Source organism: Bufo gargarizans, chromosome 3, assembly GCF_014858855.1.
Source record: "Bufo gargarizans isolate SCDJY-AF-19 chromosome 3, ASM1485885v1, whole genome shotgun sequence".
NCBI lineage: Eukaryota > Metazoa > Chordata > Amphibia > Anura > Bufonidae > Bufo > Bufo gargarizans.
Window position 1 is genome coordinate 340405454 of NC_058082.1, and position 20558 is coordinate 340426011.

The window sequence follows — 20558 nt, forward strand, 5'->3', positions numbered from 1 at the left end:
CCCCGGCTCCTGGACACAAAAGGAAATAATTTGAATGAACCAGCCGACCAATGAGAGCGATCCTGAGAGGTGATTGTCACACCACCGATCACCATCCTTTTCCGGGTTATGATTTGAGCAGGCGGCGGTGATCGGAACTATACATGACGTACCGGTACGCCATGTGTCCGGAAGAGGTTAAACTCCCATTGATGTACCTGCTGCACCCGGACCAACACATTCACCCCCAGTCTTGCCAAAATCTTGATCGCTTGATCGTCCGGCAAGTTGAAATACACCTGCAGGGAATCTGATGCCAGGAATGGAGCGACTACCTCAGCCCACTGGTCATGGGGTAGCTTTTCCCTGATGGCCACTTTCTCGTACCTCGCCGGGTAGGTTTTGATGTCGTCTGCGGGGGTCATCTTAGAAATATATATTTTTGTAGTAATGTGACAACCCCTTCCGACTTTCGACATACTGGAAGTCCAGTATTGAAAGTAGCCCTGTCATGATCAACTTATTAAACCAGACATACTGGCTTGTAGGGCTCATCGTGTTGATTACAATGATGCCTTTCTTTTGTCTGTATGCTAAACAGCTGCAGAGTACCAGCATTTTTATTAATATGCAAATGAGAAGATTCCAGCAGAATGCAGGGCTTAACCGCCTCCGGACCGCCTAACGCAGATGTGCGGTCCGGAGGCGGCAGCGCTGCGCACAGTCACGCATATACGCGTCATCTCGCGAGACGCGAGATGATGCGAATATGCGCATGCGCAGTTCGCGCCGGTATTTCGTTCAGGACTATTTCGTCAGCAACCTGCCAGCCGTGATCATTGGCTGGCAGGTTGCTGATTTTTAAAAAAAACAATCAGAAGCCACATAGCAGATCATATTAGTAAATATGATCTGTTATATGGCTGCCCTGCTCCTCTGCTGGTCCTTTTCGTCGGTTGGATCCAGCAGAGGAGCAGGCTTCACAGTGAGTACACCAAACACTACACTTTAGCCCCTGATCACCCCCCTGAACCCCAATTAACCCTTTGATCACCCCTTTGTCAATCACTAGTGAAAGGAAAAAAGTGATCAGTGTAAACTGTCACTTTTTTTTTTCACTGGTATTGACCGTTAGGTTTTAGGTATAGTTTAGGCCCCTTGGTTAGGTAGTTAGCAATCAGTTAGCGCCCAGCCCACCGCACCGCAGTCCGTTATTCGCTGATTAGCGTATCGCTAATCAGCATTTGTACTTTTATAGTATCTGGAAGTAATCAAAACTGATCACGGTCAGATCTATAATAGTACTAGTGTCACTTTAGTTCTCCCTCCACCCAAAACGCAGTGTTTGCCCGATCAGGCCTGATCGGTCGCCCACACGTGCGTTCGCCCACACCCGCCCCACCGCAGTGACAAAAAAATTTTTTTTTTTGGTTCACTGCACAATCATTTTACACGCACTGCGGCGATAAAAAAATCAGTTTTGATATTTTTTATCAACCGCAGCGGCCTCCGGTACTTCGCTAGCCTCCCCTTTGTAAGACAGGCTTGCTTTTTTTTTCTTGGGTAGTCTCAGGGAATACCCCTAAATTTAGTTGCCCACATGTCTAACAGGGGGTATTCTTCTGAAGAGGCCTACAGGCTTCTGACCCAGTCTGATGAGGAGTGGGAACCCTCATCTGATGAATCCAGCGGGTCAGAATACGAACCTGTAGAAAGCAGTGGCTCTCTGACCCAAAGTTCGGACGAGGAGGCTGAGGTCCCTGATACCACCAGGCGTACCCGGCCCCGTGTCGCTAGACCACAGGTTGCGCAGGATCCGCTTCAAGAGCAGCAGAGTGGGGCTGGTGCTGTCGGATTACGTGGTGAGGCATACACCAGCAGCCCAGCCCTCCCTGGACCTAGTACCAGCACTGCCGTACAACCTGGTGAAGTAGCGAGCACCAGAAGGGCAGTTGAAGCTGGTACGGTGGCACGTGCAGTAGTGACCCCGTCGCAGCCACCGCAAAGACGTGCCCGTAGAGCCCCTAGAATCCCAGAGGTGCTGGCAAACCCTGATTGGCAGTCCCCAACTTCAGCCGCACCCGTAGTTTTCCCTTTCACTGCCCAGTCTGGAGTTCGGGTTGAGACAGCTCAGATCGGTTCGGCCCTGGGATTTTTTGAGCTGTTCTTGACTGCGGAGCTTTTAGACATAGTTGTGGCCGAAACAAACCGATATGCCACACAATTTATCACCGCTAACCCGGGAAGCTTTTATGCCCAGCCTTTCCGGTGGAAACCAGTCCAAGTTTCCGAAATTAAAACTTTTCTGGGCCTCCTCCTCAACATGGGCCTGACAAAAAAGCATGAATTGCGGTCATATTGGTCCACGAACCCGATTCATCACATGCCCATGTTCTCTGCTGCTATGTCCAGGGCACGTTTTGAGGCCATCCTGCGGTTCCTGCACTTTAGTGACAACACCGCCTCCCGTCCCAGGGGCCACCCTGCTTTTGACCGGCTCCACAAAATTCGGCCCCTCATAGACCATTTCAACCAGAAATTTGCAGATATTTATACCCCAGAGCAAAACATCTGCGTAGACGAGTCCCTTATACATTTTACCGGGCGCCTTGGCTTCAAACAATACATCCCAAGCAAGCGCGCCCGGTATGGGGTCAAATTGTATAAGCTCTGTGAAAGGGCCACAGGCTATACCCACAAATTTCGGATCTATGAGGGAAAAGATCAGACCCTGGAGCCGGTCGGTTGCCCTGACTACCTGGGGAGCAGTGGGAAGACAGTTTGGGACTTGGTGTCACCCTTATTCGGCAAGGGGTACCATCTTTATGTGGACAATTTTTACACAAGTGTGGCCCTCTTTAGGCATTTGTTTCTAGAACGGATTGGCGCCTGTGGTACCGCGCGAACTAGTCGCGCGGGCTTCCCCCAACGGCTCGTTACCACCCGTCTTGCAAGGGGGCAGAGGGCCGCACTGTGTAACGAAGAACTGCTCGCGGTGAAATGGAGAGACAAGCGTGACGTTTACATGCTCTCCTCCATTCACGCAGACACGACAATACAAATTGAGCGAGCAACCCGTGTCATTGAAAAGCCCCTCTCAGTCCACGACTATAACCTCCACATGGGAGGGGTGGACTTCAATGACCAGATGTTGTCTCCGTATTTAGTTTCCCGCAGAACCAGACGCTGGTATAAGAAGGTGTCTGTATATTTAATTCAATTGGCTCTGTACAATAGTTTTATTCTCTACAGTAAGGCTGGGAGAACTGGATCCTTCCTCAAATTTCAGGAAGAGATCATCGAGAACCTCCTGTACCCAGGAGGTTCCGTGGCCCCATCCACCAGTGTAGTTAGCCGTCTACACGAGCGACATTTCCCCAATGTCGTTCCTGGTACCTCAACCCAACCGTCACCCCGAAAAAGATGTAGTGTCTGTAGCAGGAGTGGAATAAGGCGTGACGCACGCTATTTCTGTCCTGACTGTCCTGACGACCCTGCCCTATGCTTTGGAGAGTGTTTCCGGAAGTACCACTCACAGGTACACTATTAGCATAGGGATCATCTCACCAGGATAGGCACACAGGGCTATTAGGGCCCATTCACTCACTGCTGCTGCAAACGTCTCCTTTCACATGGGACAAAGTGCATAACGCACTTCGCCACATCTTTGGGCGATTTGCGCTTTGCACATTGACCCATGGGGAAGGAGAGGTTTGTTCTATAAAGGTAAAAAAACAAAAAAAAAACACCAGTAAGCAAAAAGGTTAATGTTCAGTTAAAAAGTTAAAGTTACATGTTCTGTTGCAAAGTTAATAAAATTATTGCGTTGCGGCCTGTTTTTTTTTTTTTTTTTTTTGTCTTTTTTACCTTCCAGGTGGACCAACCGATCGACCAGCTGCAGCACCGATGTGCATTCTGACAGAAGCATTGCGCTGCTGTCAGATTACACGCAAGTCGGTGTATGCGGCGCTGCAAGACGGGATTTTCTCCTCTGCAGTAACAGATACGTTTGCCGAGGCATACGAGCTGAGGAGGAGGCGGCGTTCCTATGCTTTGGCAAACACTTTGTATGTATGTGTGTATATATATATATATATATATATATATATATATATATATATATATATATATATAAAAAAATCCCGGCAATGATTTATTCCTCCACATCGATTGATGTGAATGGAGAAATCTGGTTTGCCAGGGCATACGAGCTAAGTGGGTATGGATGTAGGGCGGAGCTCCTATGTCCTGGCAGACGCCTTTCCCCTCCATTTTTTTTTTTTTTTGGCAGAGATTTTTTCATCCACATTGATCGATGCGAATGAAGAAATCTGTGCCGTTCATTTTTTTCTTTCAGCCCAGAGGCTGAACGGAAAAAAAAAATTCATTACCTGTATGCTCAATATAAGGAGAATAGCAGAAACTCCTAATGCTGGCCATACATGTAATGATTGCGGAGACCCTCAAATGCCAGGGCAGTACAAACACCCCACAACTGACCCCATTTTGGAAAGAAGACACCCCAAGGTATTTGCTGAGGGGCATATTGAGTCCATGAAAGATTTAAATTTTTGTCCTAAGTTAGCGGAAAGTGAGACTTTGTGAGAAAAAAAAAAAAAAACAATTTCCGCTAACTTATGCGAAAAAAAAATTTTTCTATGAACTTGCCAGGCCCCTCATTGGATACCTTGGGGTGTCTTCTTTCCAAAGTGGGGTCACATGTCGGGTATTTATACTGCCCTGGCTTTTTAGGGGCCCTAAAGTGTGAGAAGAAGTCTGGAATCCAAATGTCTAAAAATGCCCTCCTAAAAGGAATTTGGGCACCTTTGCGCATCTAGGCTGCAAAAAAGTGTGACACATCTGGTATCGCCGTACTCAGGAGAAGTTGGGGAATGTGTTTTGGGGTGTCATTTTACATATACCCATGCTGGGTGAGAGAAATATCTTGGCAAAAGACAACTTTTCCCATTTTTTTATACAAAGTTGGCATTTGACCAAGATATTTTTCTCACCCAGCATGGGTATATGTAAAATGACACCCCAAAACACATTCCCCAACTTCTCCTGAGTACGGCGATACCAGATGTGTGACACTTTTTTGCTGCCAAGGTGGGCAAAGGGGCACATATTCCAAAGTGCACCTTTCAGATTTCACCGGTCATTTTTTACACATTTTGATTGCAAAGTTCTTCTCACACATTTGGGCCCCTAAATTGCCAGGGCAGTATAACTACCCCACAAGTGACCCCATTTTGGAAAGAAGACACCCCAAGGTATTCTGTGAGGGGCATGGCGAGTTCCTAGAATTTTTTATTTTTTGTCGCAAGTTAGTGGAATATGAGACTTTGTAAGAAAAAAAAAAAAAAATCATCATCATTTTCCGCTAACTTGTGACAAAAAATAAAAAGTTCTATGAACTCACTATGCCCATCAGCGAATACCTTAGGGTGTCTACTTTCCGAAATGGGGTCATTTGTGGGGGGTTTCTACTGTTTGGGCATTGTAGAACCTCAGGAAACATGACAGGTGCTCAGAAAATCAGAGCTGTTTCAAAAAGCGGAAATTCACATTTTTGTACCCTAGTTTGTAAATGCTATAACTTTTACCCAAACCATTTTTTTTTTTTGCCCAAACATTTTTTTTTTATCAAAGACATGTAGAACAATAAATTTGGCGAAAAATTTATGTATGGATGTAGTTTTTTTTTTTTTGCAAAATTTTACAGCTGAAAGTGAAAAATGTCATTTTTTTGCAAAAAAATCGTTACATTTTGATTAATAACAAAAAAAAAAAAAAATGTCAGCAGCAATGAAATACCACCAAATGAAAGCTCCATTAGTGAGAAGAAAAGGAGGTAAAATTCATTTGGGTGGTAAGTTGCATGACCGAGAGATAAACGGTGAAAGGAGTGTAGTGCTGAAGTGTAAAAAGTGCTCTGGTCATGAAGGGGGTTTCACCTAGCGGGGCTGAAGTGGTTAATCGTTTGACCACAGCTTTGTAACACCCCCTGTGCTATGTACACTCCCTCCTCTCAATTGATTGACATCAGCATGCTGAGGGCAGAGCTGTGTCCTAGCATCTACATACCATATACAACACTTACTGCAGCTTTACCACGTTGAGACATGCTCAAAGCTAATATACATATTTCTGCTTTATTCACAAGCACAATATATGATTATAAAGAAACCAGTGATATGTTAGTTTTTTTTTCTATGCTTATAAACTATCTTCTCTATGTGAAAAGGCTATAGCTTAGTGATAAGTGCTCAACCTTTTTTCTCTCATTTAAACTGTAATAATAGTGCACATTTTTATTTTATGTTTTTTATTCAGTTTTGTGATGGGCCACCATATTTAACAATTTGTTCTTTCAGCTGTAATATTTGTACTCTTGTTTTTGAATATTTAATTTTATTATAGATGAAGGAACTTCAAGAGCAGAACTGCCTCCTGCAGGAGACAGTGAGTGACCTGGAGAAAAAGCTGAGGGAATCCAGAGGAAACTGCAAAGAAAGTGAAGCCCTGCTTGCAGATCAGAAGTTTAAAGAGCAGGAGTATTTGGAGACCATTGAAAGGTACGAAGAGAGGGGTTTATCAAACTGGTGTAAGGTAGCACTGGCTCAGTTGCCTGTAGCAACTGATCAGATTTCACATTTCATTTTCCAAAGGAGCTGTCAAAAATGAAAGGTGGAATCTGATTGGTTGCTATGGGCAACTAAGCCAGTTCTACTTTACACCAGTTTGGTAAATCTCCCCCTAAGTGATGTCATATGATTTGATGACTTAAAGGGGTCTTCCAAAAACTTTTTTTCTTATGCCCTGTAGCATGTACGACCGAATGACAGTCATACTCGCTTGCTCCCGCCATTAAGTCCTGCTCCCTAGTTTGTTTGGCCATCTTCTAGTCCCCTTTTACCATCTTCAGGTCCCTGGCTTGTTCACTTGGCCATGACATGGACATTGTCACTTGCACCACATCAGCAGTGACATGTCGCTAAGCTGCAGATGACCCAGCAGTGATGTTCCCTTTTTTTCTTCTTCATAGATTACAGAGGGAAATAAAGAAGTTAGAAATGGTGGACTGGAAAAAAGAAGAAAAGCGTCTCATAGAAGAGGCAGATAAATTGCAACAAGAAGTGGCAGCTCTGCATAAAGAGCAAGATTGCTTACAAAAAGTAGGTTATTACGTGTATGAGGATTCTTAATGAATCCTGCATCCACATATACTCACAGTGTATACTTTCAGGTGATAGAAAACCAGAAGAAGAGAATGGAACAGATGTGCAGTAAAATTAAGGTGAGAGTTTGGCTGACTACCCATCACTTCTGAAGTTGTCTGAAAAAAGTGACAGACCTATATAAAATGTTTGCCTTATTACATAGTGTACTCTGACGGCTCATAAACGCTCATTAAACCTTTTTCCGACACAGCTATTTTCCTTTTTTACGGTTTCATTTTTCACTCCCCGCCTTCCCAGAGCCATAACTTTTCTCGTTCACATAGGGCTTGTTTTTTGCGTGACAATTTGTACTTTCTAATGCCACCATTTAATATTGCATAGGATGTGGTGGGAAGCGGGAAATATTCCAAATTGGGTGGAATTGGAAAAAGGACACAATTCTGCCACAATTTTACTTTCTTTTTTTTTATTTATTTTTTTATGGTGTTTACTATGTAGTAAAACTGACTTGTGCTCTTCATTCTCCAGGTCAGTATGAATCTGTTGATATTACATATGTATAGGTTTTCTTGCATTTTTAATACTGAAAAAATACTTTTTTTATTTTGAGGAAATGGGGGTGATTTTTATTTTATTTTTTTAACTTTTTGTTAGGTCCCCAAGTGGACCACAACTTGCAGTCATCAGATTGCAGCTTGTACAGAACAATGTAATTTACGCCATTAGGCCGAACGCACACGGCCGTGTGCGATCCATGGTAACGCAGCCTGGATTCCGGCTGCGAGCAGGAGCGCACGGCGTCACTGGTTGCTATGACACCGTGCGCTTCATGCCGCAGCTGTACTACAGTAATACACTTGTACGAGTGTATTACTGTTGTACAGCGGCGGCATGAAGCGCATGGCGTCATGGCAACCAGTGACGCAGTGCGTTCCTGCTCGCAGCCGGGATCCAGGCCGTGTTACCACGGACCGCTCGCGGCCGTGTGCATTCGGCCTTATTCTGTACAGAGATTGCTATATCCCAGTTCAGTGCTGCCACCTGCTGGCCTAAATTGGGATATACTAATAATGAGCCTGTAAGCCTAGTCCAGGCTCTGGCTCATTATTAGAACAGGGTGCTATCCCCGATCTCTGCTTGGGGGAAGAAAAGCTTGCTTCAGGGTTTTAGTCCTGAGACCATGGCATCAGAAGGGTTAATTGTACGCAGTTTGCATTACCGCCGATCGCAGACATTAGGGTACTTTCACACATTTCAGTTACTGATAATACAACCATCTGCATCAGTTCTGAACTGATAGAAACATAGAATGTGTCGGCAGATGAGAACCATTTGGCTCATCTAGTCTGCCCATTATACTGACTACTATGAATAGCCCTTGGCCCTATCATATATGAAGGATGGCCTTATACCTATCCCATGCATGCTTAAACTCCTTCACTGTATTTGCAGCTACCACTTCTGCAGGAAGGCTATTCCATGCATCCACTACTCTCTCAGTAAAGTAATACTTCCTGATATTACTTTTAAACCTTTGCCCCTCTAATTTAAAACTATGTCCTCTTGTAGCAGTTTTTCTTATTGTAAATATTCTCTCCTCTTTTACCTTGTTGATTCCCTTTTATGTATTTAAAAGTTTATATCATATCCCCTGTGTCTCCTCTTTCTTCCAAGCTATACATGTTAAGGTCCTTTATTCTTTCCTGGTAAGTTTTATCCTGCAATCCATGTACCAGTTTAGTAGCTCTTCTCTGACCTCTCTCCAAAGTATCAATATCCTTCTGGAGATCTGGTCTCCAGTACTGAGCACAATGCTCCAAATGAGGTCTCACTAGTGCTCTGTAGAGCGGCATGAGCACCTCCCTCTTTCTACTGGTAATTCCTCTTGCTATACACCCAAGCATTCTGCTAGCATTTCCTGCTGCTCTATGACATTGTCTGCCTACCTTTAAGTCTTCTGAAATAATGACCCCCTAAATCCCTTTCCTCAGATACTAAGGTTAGGACTGTATCACTGATTTTATATTCTTCTCTTGGGTTTTTGCGCCCCAGGTGCATATCTTGCACTTATCAACATAAAATTTTAGTTGCCAGATTTTTGACCATTCCTCTAGTTTTCCTAAGTCCTTTTCCATTTGGTGTATCCCTCCAGGAACATCAACCCTGTTACAAATCTTTGTGTCATCAGCAAAAAGACACGCCTTACCATCGAGGCCTTCTGCAATTTCACTGATAAAGATATTAAACAATATGGGTCCCAGAACAGATCCCTGAGGTACCCCACTGGTAACAAGACCATGGTCTGAATATACTCCATTGACTACAACCCTCTGTTGTCTGTCACTCAGCCACTGCCTAATCCATTCAACAATATGGGAGTCCAAGACATTTATTGATAAGCCTTCTATGTGGGACAGTATCAAAAGCCTTACTAAAGTCTAGATAAGAGATGTCTACTGCACCTCCGCCATCTATTATTTTAGTCACCCAATCAAAAAAAATCTATAAGATTAGTTTGACATTATCTCCCTGAAGTAAACCCATGCTGTTTTCCATCTTTGAATCCATGGGATTTTAGCTGTTCCACAATCCTCTCCTTAAGTATGGTTTCCATTAATTTCCCCACTAGTGATGTCAGGCTTACTGGCCTATAGTTGCCCAATTCCTCCCTACTACCTTTATTGTGAGCGTGTTTTTCCGGCATGGAGACCCTTATGACTGATCTCAATACCGGAAAATATTAACGCTAGTGTGAAGCTGCATATAGCTAATATAGTTTCATACAGCAGGCACCCAGTGGCTATGGCACTCGCTCTGCTCTAAAGGGGTTAACCCCTTAACGCAAAACGCCATGCATGTACCGCGGGGGATGCATTGCCAGAATGCATTCTGCCGTACATGCTCGGCGGAGCGGTGCGGCAGTACATGGTAGCCGGGCCCTTGCTCTATCCGCTGGCATCGCTGTAAAAGCCGATGCCAGCGGATTAACCCCTTCTATGACGCGTTCCGCACTGACCGCGACAGAAGTGGTTTGCGGCAGGTGAAGGAGTGCATTGAGTCCCCGCGCTGCTGTGGCGAGGACTTGATGTGTCAGAAGGCAGCCTGATGCCTTGCACTGCATCAGGACCTGCCTTCTACGGGTGCCCAGGAGATCCAGCCTCAGGCAGGGTCTCCTAGGCAACCTGTTTGTGTACTACTCACTGTAGTACGAGAACAGGCAATGCATTACAATACAGATGTATTGTAATGCATTGTGGAGAGGATCAGACCCCTAAAAGTTGAAGTCCCAGATTGGGACAGAAATAAAGTTTAAAAAATAAATAAATTTCAAGTAAAAAAAAAAAAGGCCCTTTCCACTATTTATTTTTAAAATTTTTATTATAAAATCAAACACCTTAACGACCGGCTCTATCAATATACCACATGTACCACATCCTGTCTGATAGACACCATAAAAAAAAAAAAAGTCAAAAAAAGCAATTTTTGTCACCTTACATCACTAACCCTAAGTTCAGACCTGAGTGTTTTACAGCGCGTTCCTACGCGCTGTAAAACGCTCAACAAGGAGAAACCAATGATTCCCTATGGGAATGGTTCTCACCTGGGCGTTTTACAGCGCGTACGATCGCCCGACTCTCCAAGTTCTTGAGCTTCTTTGAGGCGTTTTGTCGCGCGTTCCCGTACATAGACTTTCGGGAATGCGCGACAATGTGTGTTCACTTGTCTCTGTATGCGCGATTGTAAGCGCCCGTACAATCGCACATACAAGAGCGCTCCTTTCAGAACGCTCAGGTCTGAACCCAGGGTAAAAGTACAACACCAAGCACTCAAAAAGGAGTATGCCCCCAAAAATGGTACCAATCTAACAGTCGCCTCATCCTACAAAAAATGAGCCCCTGGATAGGACAATCGCCCAAAAAATTCAACTATGGCTCTCAGACTATGGAGACACTAAAACACTATTTAAAAAAAATAAAATGGCATTCACAATGATCCAAACATGAAGTAGACATATGGGAAATGTAAAGTAGTAACTATTATGAGGTATCACTATCTGATTGGAATTTGGAAAGTTGCGAATTTTTCAATTTTTTTTCAATTATTATATTTTTTTTTTTAATAAAAATTAAATATTTTGATTTAAATTTACCACTGTCATGAAGTAAAATATGTGACGTGAAAACAATCTTAGCATGGCCTGGATAAGTGAAAGCGTTTTAAAGTTATCACCACAAAGTGGCATATGTCAGATTTGCAAAAATCAATCCGGTCCTTAAGGTGAAAAATGACCCGTCCTTAAGGAGTTAAAGGAACCCTGTCATGTTGAACATTGTGTCTGAGCTGTAGGCAGCATGTTATAGAGCAGGAGGAGCTGAGCAGATGTATAGTTTTGTGGGAAAAGGATCAATAAAACTTTAAATTCCTTCTTGTTCTGGGCTTTTAAATGAGGCGATCCTATCGGTGATTGACTACCTGCCTTCTATGACGGTGTATACTGATGTAATAAAAAAAAAATGGCCCCAAAGGGGTTGGCCACTTTCTGACTACTTGTGACCAATATGTGTAGAAGATGACAATATGGCACTAATATAGCCTTTGTTAAAAGTCTGCCCCCTTTTTTTTTTTTTTTTTTTTTTTTTTTTTTAAATATTTCATAAGATATGCCCCCTTGTTTGCCAAGTCTTTTGTGTTGTCCGCACTGATGGAAGGTCATGTGACCAGGCAAATCTCGAACATGTTATGTCTCTTCTATTCAAACACACCACTGCACCTGCACTAAACTCCAAAGAGAACAAGTGCAGATGGCAGGTGCAGTTTATTTGAATGGAGGAGACATCACACGGAGGAGATTTGTATGGTCACATGTCCCTCCATCAGCAGCCATTTTATGGACAGTATCTCTGTGGAGAGGTATGTCAGTGACAGCAGGGCAACCCTTAGAGAAGGCACGGACAGTTCCCAGGTGTCCCTGCATTCTAGATCTCTTTAAATGCTTATGTGTTTCAAATTTCCCACAAAACTTCAGCTGACATCTGGAGCTGGTGTTTTTTACTGCAAAATTGTGGAAAAATGCTACTGAAAAAAACTACTTGTCATGGCACACTTAAAGGGGTTGTCCGGGTTCAGAGCTGAACCTGGACATACCCTTATTTTTCACCCAGGCAGCACCCCTGAGGCTAGCTTTGGAGCATCTCCTGCTCCGATGCACTCCCTTGCCCTGCGCGAGATCACGCAGGGCAAAGGCTCCTTTTGTTTTGTTTTCAATAACACACTGCCGGTCGGAAACTTCGATTTTAGCGCAGGGCAAAGGAGAGCATCGGAGCATAAACCTGCTTCGATGCTCAAGTCAGGGGGGCTGCCGGGGTGAAAATGGAGGGATGTCCGGGTTCAGCTCTGAACCCGGACAACCCCTTTTTAAACGGGATTTTAGGAGTAGGATTTTGGTGACCTATCCTCAGGATATGTCCTCAGTATCTGGTCAGTGAGAGTCTGACACCTCTGCTGAACAGACATTTTGTGAGCATTGCAGTCCCCTCACAGCATAATGCATTGGGCAAGATTTATCATTAAATATGGGGGATTCAGCCCGCACAACCCTATGCAGGTGCAGATTGCTATGGCGAAATACAGATACAAACGCAAAAAACACAAGTGCAATCGCACTCTGCAACCAGCACTCTGCCCTGCTCTGTCCATGCTGGATGTTGAACAAGGCATTGGTGTACATTTTGGCCAAAGCGTAATAAGCCACTCACCACGTCAAGGTCGCCTTCAAATATTTATCATTAGCTAAAGTCAAAATAATGGAGTGAAAGTCACACGTTTTTGCGCAATGGCTAAAACTGCACAAAAATTGCGACTTTTATTGGCTCTGCGCTATGCTCGCCAGTTTTCTGAAAGTGGGAGTGTTTTCTTCTGTGAATTAATCTCTAGACGTGCGACTTTTGTAAAGCCGCTTACTGAAGAATAAAGTGCTACCGTCAAACCACATTTATCACAGTATTAAATGAACATTAATAAATCTGACTTGGCCAGAAGTGACTTTGGACAGATGTAAAAGTGGAGTAAGATGTAAGTGTAATGATAAATCTGGCCCATTGTATAGTGGCTGTGCCTGGTATTCCAGCTCATGCCCATTCACTTGAATGGGACAGAGTTGCACATAGGCCATATGACTGAACGTGACATCAGTAGCCTAGGAAGAGGTCGCAGCACTCCCTGGATCACCGCACCATCCTCGAACAGCTGATCGTCGGCTTGCTGGGAGTTGGACCCCCAACGATCAGCTAATGATGGCCTATCCTAAGGATAGGTAATATTCTACTCCTGGAAAACCCTTTTAAGGTGTTATTGATTTTGGTGCTTTCTTTGTACACCTATATTATAGCCTCATATGTATGTGACATTTGTTATATCTTTAGGGTTTGGAGCAGCAGGTCTTTCAAGAAGAGGCTACAGGACAAGCTTTGAAGGAGGAATCTCAACAAAAAGAAGCTGCACTGAAGCAGCTGAAAGCAGCTGTAAAGGATGTAAGTCACCTACGTGCATGTTGCATAGTGTAAGCCATCATGTACAACTATAAAATATGAATGTCATGTAAAGCCTGAATTGTCTTGTTTCAGTTGGCCACACAAAACCAGGACCTCATGGAGAGCAATGTCACAATGCAGGAACAACTGCGGCTTGCTTCACTAAAGGCACAGCCATTAGATGTGCAAGCCGGGCAACTCTTCACACTGTATAAAGAAATGAATCGCTGCCAGAAGGATCTGAGATCTATATGCTGTTTGCTGAGCCAAAGGGTACAGGGTGTAGACCCTAACCTGTCTATGTTGCTAGGTGTACACTGTAAGTCTGCCTATATTTTCTCGTATATCTACATCGTATTGCGCTATGTATTAGATACTTGCCAAAGTACTGTAGCTGAATATCTTCTTTCAGGCATTTACCCCTTAAAGGGGTTGTGTAGGCCATACATATAAATGGCCTATCATCAGGATTAGTGTTGAGCCGAGCGAGCTTCGGATGCTTCATCCAAAGTCGCTTTGTTCAAAACTTCAGAGTAATATTCCATACAGTATTAGAATGTATGGGCTCTGATGAGCCGAAGTAAGTTATTTGCAAAATTGCGTGTGACTTCGTTAAATAACTTCAGTAGTTGATTTTTAAAGTGGAAAACCACTTTACACTTGAAACCGAACTCTGCTTTGGTTCCGAGGTACTAGTTGGAACCATGAAGTCACATGCAATTTTGCATATAACTTCGGCTCGAGCCCATAAATTCTAATACTGTATGGAGACGGATCTCCATACAGTATTATTCTGACTAGTCAGGATAGGTCATCAATATCTGGTGCTGATTCCTCTTCATTACACTACGCTAGTCTCCTCTGGAGCAGTGGTGTAGTGTAATTACAAGTACTCGCTTCATTCAAGCAAATGGAGCGAGCACTTGTCACTACACTGCTCCAGAGGAGACGAGTATAGTGTAATGAAGAGGAAGCAGCGCTCGCATGGAGTGCCACCTCCTCTTCGAACAGCTGATCGGGTGTTGGACCCTCACCAATCGGATACTGATGACCTATCCCGACGATAGGTCATCAATATGCATGGCCTGCACAACCTCTTTAACCTCCTAACAGTCACATTAAAATTGGAAAAACTCCCCAAAATGTCACTTTTTATATTGTAGAACTTTTATAATTGTCATCAGTATATCTTGTTGGTGCACAACTCGGGGGACACAATTGCATGTTTAACACCTTTGTGACATAATTAATTTTAGACTTAAGGGGAAGGGGGGCAGCTGCTTTAGCTGCTCATATCTCTGGTTTAGTAGCAGCTGGAGATATGGGCTTTGCATTGTTTTGAAGTTTTTAAACAATACCAGAATAACAGCATCATCTTTACTACATGGGAAGATATCACTGTAAGAGATCAGGATGCAGCTGAAAGTAAAAGTAAAGGCAGGTTGTACCGCATTTATTTGGGACTTGATAACTAACTGGTCTTTTATGAAGGCCTGGAATGCAAACAAGACCAGGCCCATGCTTCTGTCTGCTACCAATCGGGAGATATCGGCAGCTAAAGCAGCTCTTCCACTTCTGCCGGAGCCCAGCTGGGACAGAACAGTTAAAGGGGTTTTCTGGGAATTAAGAAAACAAAAAAACACTATTACTTTATTATAAATACATTTCCCAAATACCTTTCATTAGTTATAATGGCTCATTTTGTCTTGGGAGCAATCAGGAGAAATAAAATGACAATCATCCTATTAGTACACACAAACCCTGTCCTAATCACACAGCAGGACAAGTTACTTCAGAACACTGAGCTAAAGAGCTGCCTTATCCTCCTCTCCTACTTGTCGGGATTATGATCCTGAATACAACTGATAAGACCTTTTATCTGAATCTCTGTAGGAATGCAGTTCATGAGAAGACATAAAGTAAAGGGGATGGACAGGACAGAGTGTGGTAATGGAGACTGAATATAAGTTCTGTTGCCTATTGGTCACCTCCTTTCGGTACTTGATATCTCCTCATGAACTCCATTCCTACAGAGATTCAGCTGAAGATCATATTAAACTATTCACAATCATAATCCCTACCGAGTAGAGCAGAGAGTAAGATGAGGCAGCTTTTGAGCTAATTGTTGTGTAGTACCTCTGACTGCTCTGTGATTAGGACAACGGCCATTCTTTTTCTCCTAATGATTGCTCCCCAGACAAAATGAGCCATTAGAACGAATGAAAGTTATTTGGGAATATATTTATAATAAAGTAATATTTAATTCTCATTTGAATACAGAGGCAAAAAGCAGTCTGGTTTGAAGCTGTTTGGCAGCTGCACTTATACAAGCAGGCAAACAACGCAAGTGTGTGTTTGTATTAATTGTGTGACTTTAGATTACCTGACTTGAGATTCAGGGACTTTAGGAGGGGATTACAGTAAACCAGTTTCTTATCACTGTATTGTATTTTCTCTTGTCTTGAGTAATCCCCATTTAGTATGTGTTCCATTATTGACGGTGCAGTCCAGTGCACATCTTGCGTGATGTATGCAGTCCTGGAGCAGCTGTTTGAGGATGCATAGCTTTGTTCAAAATGTGAGCAAATTGCCTGTTTGGAATCGCACATTGTGTATCTAACTGGGTGAGTTTCAACACTGAGAAGTGTTGGAAATTTGGAACAGAATTTGCTGCTCACTGAGCAGGCACTCTATGGGGTAGATGTGGGGGAGGGTGATGGAGAGGAGGCTCGGGAAAGTGAGGTAGCTAGCTGGGTAACCGTTAGAAAGCAGTGTAAAGGGAAGAGTGCCAGGGAGGCTAGTCCTGATCTGACACACCCCAACAAGTTTGCAAGGTTGGCAGATGAGGGGGATGTCTGTTCAGGGAGAGCAATGATGCAGCCGGACACTTCCTCTGCCAGTCAGGGGAATGTCAGCTCCAGTAAGCAGGAGAGCAGGGCAGGCCAAGACAGCTGCTGCTTGTGGGAAACGATTATTAGGGGTACAGATACGACAATCACGGTCTTTGACAGATTGCCCAACAGTGTGTTGTCTTCCTGGCACTTGAGTTTGACACATCGCGGATCTGGTTGACAGATTACTGGGAGGGGCTGGAGAAGATCCACGGTCATGGTCCATATCGGAACCAATGACAAAGTTAGAGGTAGGTGGAGCGTCCTTAAAAATTATTTTAGGGATTTAGATCACCCTCTTAGGCGCAAGGACCTCAAAGGTAGTGTTTTCCAAAATACTACTTGTACCACGAGCCACACAAGAAAGGCAGCAGGAGATTAGGGAGGTTAACAAGTGGCTCAAGAACTGGTGTAGGAAGGAGGGGTTTGGGTTCCTGTAGAACTGGGCCGACTTCTCTGTCGGGGTACAGGCTCTATCGTAGGGATGGGCTGCCCTTCAATGGGGAAGGGGCAGCTGTGTTGGGGGAGAAAATGGCTAGAAGTTTGGAGGAGTGTTTAAACTAGGGACTGGGGGAGGGTAATAGTGTAGATAGAGACCTGGGGCGAGGGAATGGAAGGAGGGCCTAGAACGGTTCATAAGGAAAGGTGTAGGGTAAAAATATACATAAACCTCTTTAATTGTATGTGTACTAATGCCAGAAGCCTGACTAATTAATAAAACTGGTGAACTGGAATTTGGGTGAAATTAGTGATGTGTGAGGCAGTGCTCCAGACTAAAAAATAAAATTAAAATAAATATCAAGGAGCAGTTAGCTCCTAACCTGAAAAATTTAGTCGCCACATTTAAAATACATATAATTACGGTATAATAAAAAGACATGTCTTACCTTGTGTAGTTGCCCATTTGTCTCTCCTTTTTGATTCATTCTTCTAAACCCATCAATCTTGAGGCTCACCGTCCTTCATTACACCCCCACCTACTCTCACCCACATGGCTACTGTAGTGTTCCAATAAAAAAAAAATGGGATGCTTAGGAGCATGAGGTTTCCTAGGCTACAGCCCACACAGTTAAAGGGGTTGTACACTAATTTCTATGAACTCTGACTAGCCAGATTTGCGTTGCTGATCATGATTCCTTGATCCCTAGGTGCTGGGCCTTGGCTTATTCACTTCTGGGCCTCCGCTACTTGTCTTGGGGTTTCTCCGTGAAAACTTTTATCCTAATGCCGCTGCAGCCAATCACTGGCCACAGTGTAGATCTGCTCCCCTTACATCACATAACCATTTAACATAATGCAAGGGAAGCAGTGATCAGTTATTGGCTGTAACAACGTCAAACGGGACAATTTCATGAAGAGACTCAAGACAAGAAACGGGGGCTGTGGAGCAAACGAGCCAGGACCCAGCACTGGAGGATCAGGCAAGTATGATCACCAACAAAGGTCCTGCCAGTTTTAGAAACTGGTGTACAAACCCTTTAAGGAGTAAATTATTATTATTTTTTTTTAAGGGGGTTTCAAACCAGTATTCTATATGTGACACAGAATGGGTTAAAATAAACTATCCCCACTGCACTCCTTCAAAGGCCAATCACTTAAAGGGGTTGTCTCATTACAGACAATGGGGGCATATCGCTAGGATATGCCCCCATTGTCTTATAGGTGCGAGACCTGCACCTAAATCAAGAACAGAGCCCTGAAGCTGAAGGAGGGTGCACTGCGCATGCCCCCCTGTTTACCATTTATGCAGCCAAGTGTCCTCAAAGGAAGTAAAAAAAAATAATAATAAACTATAAATGCTCCCCTAGTCCTCATGATCCAAGCTCCAGCACAGCCCTCCCCAACAGCAGCAGCGCGGTGTACAGTCGCACATGGGGCTGCGGTGTACAGTCGCACATGGGGCTGCGGTGTACAGTCGCACATGGGGCTGCGGTGTACAGTCGCACATGGGGCTGCGGTGTACAGTCGCACATGGGGCTGCGGTGTACAGTCGCACATGGGGCTGCGGTGTACAGTCGCACATGGGGCTGCGGTGTACAGTCGCACATGGGGCTGCGGTGTACAGTCGCACATGGGGCTGCGGTGTACAGTCGCACATGGGGCTGCGGTGTACAGTCGCACATGGGGCTGCGGTGTACAGTCGCACATGGGGCTGCGGTGTACAGTCGCACATGGGGCTGCGGTGTATGAGGACCAGCTCACAGCTGATTCCCAGCTGTACGCTTTCTCCTGCTACACAGACCAGCAGCGCGATGTCTGACCCTACATTGCGCTGCTGCTAGGGATCGCTGGTTGTGATAAATGGTGGAAAGGGAAGCAGACTGCTTCCCTGTTTCACCATTACTATCTGCTGCCTCTGCTTCCATAGGACTCGGAGACAGCTGAGAAGGATATAAAAACATGGGGGAATAGCAGTCAAGCACTGGAAGTGACAGCCATAAAGTTAGCTGATGGGGCCAAAGGGAGTGTATACTAAAAAGAGTTTTGCTTAGTGCAATACCTATGTAAATTAAACTGGCAGGCAGCAAACAGAGGGGAAACAGAATGCTTGCAGACAGGAGCCCAAGCCATGCCCACCCTCTATGCGGGGTAGTGTAAGGGGCGGATCTTCACCCAGCAGACGTCTGCTGCATAAAAGCCCTTTCTTCTTAGAGGCAGAACAGCGGAGGGTCTGGGCGCAAGTGGCGACAAGAATACAAAGTCTTGTCGCCATTTTGCAATTCTAAGTCGCATTGGCGACCATTTTGGTCGCCATCAGGAGCCCTGTGAGGACGACTGTGACATAGTGGGAATAACTGAGACATGGCTGGATGATAGCTATGACTGGGCAGTTAAAGGATAACTGTCTTTTTTTTTTTTTTTTTTTTTAAGAAGGCTGGGCACAGGAGTCTTAGGAGTTAAAATTACATTTATATTCCCCCCCCCTTTCTATGCAATCTAATGCTCCGTTACATTCACTGACCTGCGATCCCTGTGATAATAATTCATGAAGCAGCAGCCGGCTCACTGCACACAGTGCTTCTACTTCCGGCGGCTGCTTTGTGAATTATTATCACAGGGATCGCCCCTTTTCTAATAGGAGACGGATGGCCATTTTAGCCCCAGTTTTCTACCAAAAATAAACGTTTTGGCTAAATTAAAGTCTATTGCAAAACTGTTGCCTATCACTTGCCTTACACTTTAGCAAACATAATTAAATTATGACAGTTATCCTTTAACATACAGGGTTACAGTCTGTTTAGAAAGGATTGTTTGTCAAAACTGGAGAAGGGGATGAGTTTGCCTTTTATGTAAAGTTCTGTCAAAAGCTCACACTCCGGGAAGATATAAGTGAGGGACATGAACATGTGGAGTCACTGTGGGTAGAAATACATGGAGGAAAAAACAATAATAAAATGCTAATAGGAGTTTATTAAAAGCCACCTAATATACCAGATGCCACAGAAAATCTACTTCTAAACTAAATAAACCAGCTGGCAAATCGTAATGAGGCCATTATTATGGGGGACTTCAACTGCCCAGATATAGTCTGGGAATCTGAGACCTGTACATCTAAGTAATAGCCTTCCAATTGTCATTCAAAAGAGTTTCTTCAGGGAGGCACAAAAATACCAAACTTCAAAAAAAGGAAAATTTAGCCAACTAAGAGGCCATTGGCCTAACTAACTTTGACAAAGTCATCAAAAATAAAAATACAGCCTCTAATTGTGAGAATTGCATGCCGTTATGGGAATAAAAGGAAACTGGGAAAAAATGTAAAGAAAGCAATAAATGACAAGGTTTTTAAATCACTAAAACAGGAGGGTAGTGAAGATGTATTGAAAAACTATAAGGCTGGGTTCACACGGGCGTTGCGGATGACATGCGGGAAAATGTGGATTTTTTTTTTTCTCCCTCATATCATTGGGGGACACAGGACCATGGGTATGGCTTGCTGCTGCCACTAGGAGGCGACACTAGGCTGAAAGCTGTTT

At 44.1% G+C, this 20558-nt stretch overlaps 1 protein-coding gene across 1 annotated transcript in view; it reads left to right on the top strand.

Annotated features, from left to right (window-relative positions):
- The window catches only part of CEP85 (centrosomal protein 85), a 66571-nt gene that overhangs the window by 30733 nt on the left and 15280 nt on the right, over positions 1-20558 (top strand). Inside the window, exons 9-13 of the mRNA XM_044286212.1 lie at positions 6403-6557; positions 7028-7157; positions 7229-7279; positions 13586-13693; positions 13787-14012. Coding sequence (XP_044142147.1) covers positions 6403-6557; positions 7028-7157; positions 7229-7279; positions 13586-13693; positions 13787-14012 — 670 coding nt within the window. The remainder of the gene's footprint in view (positions 1-6402; positions 6558-7027; positions 7158-7228; positions 7280-13585; positions 13694-13786; positions 14013-20558) is intronic.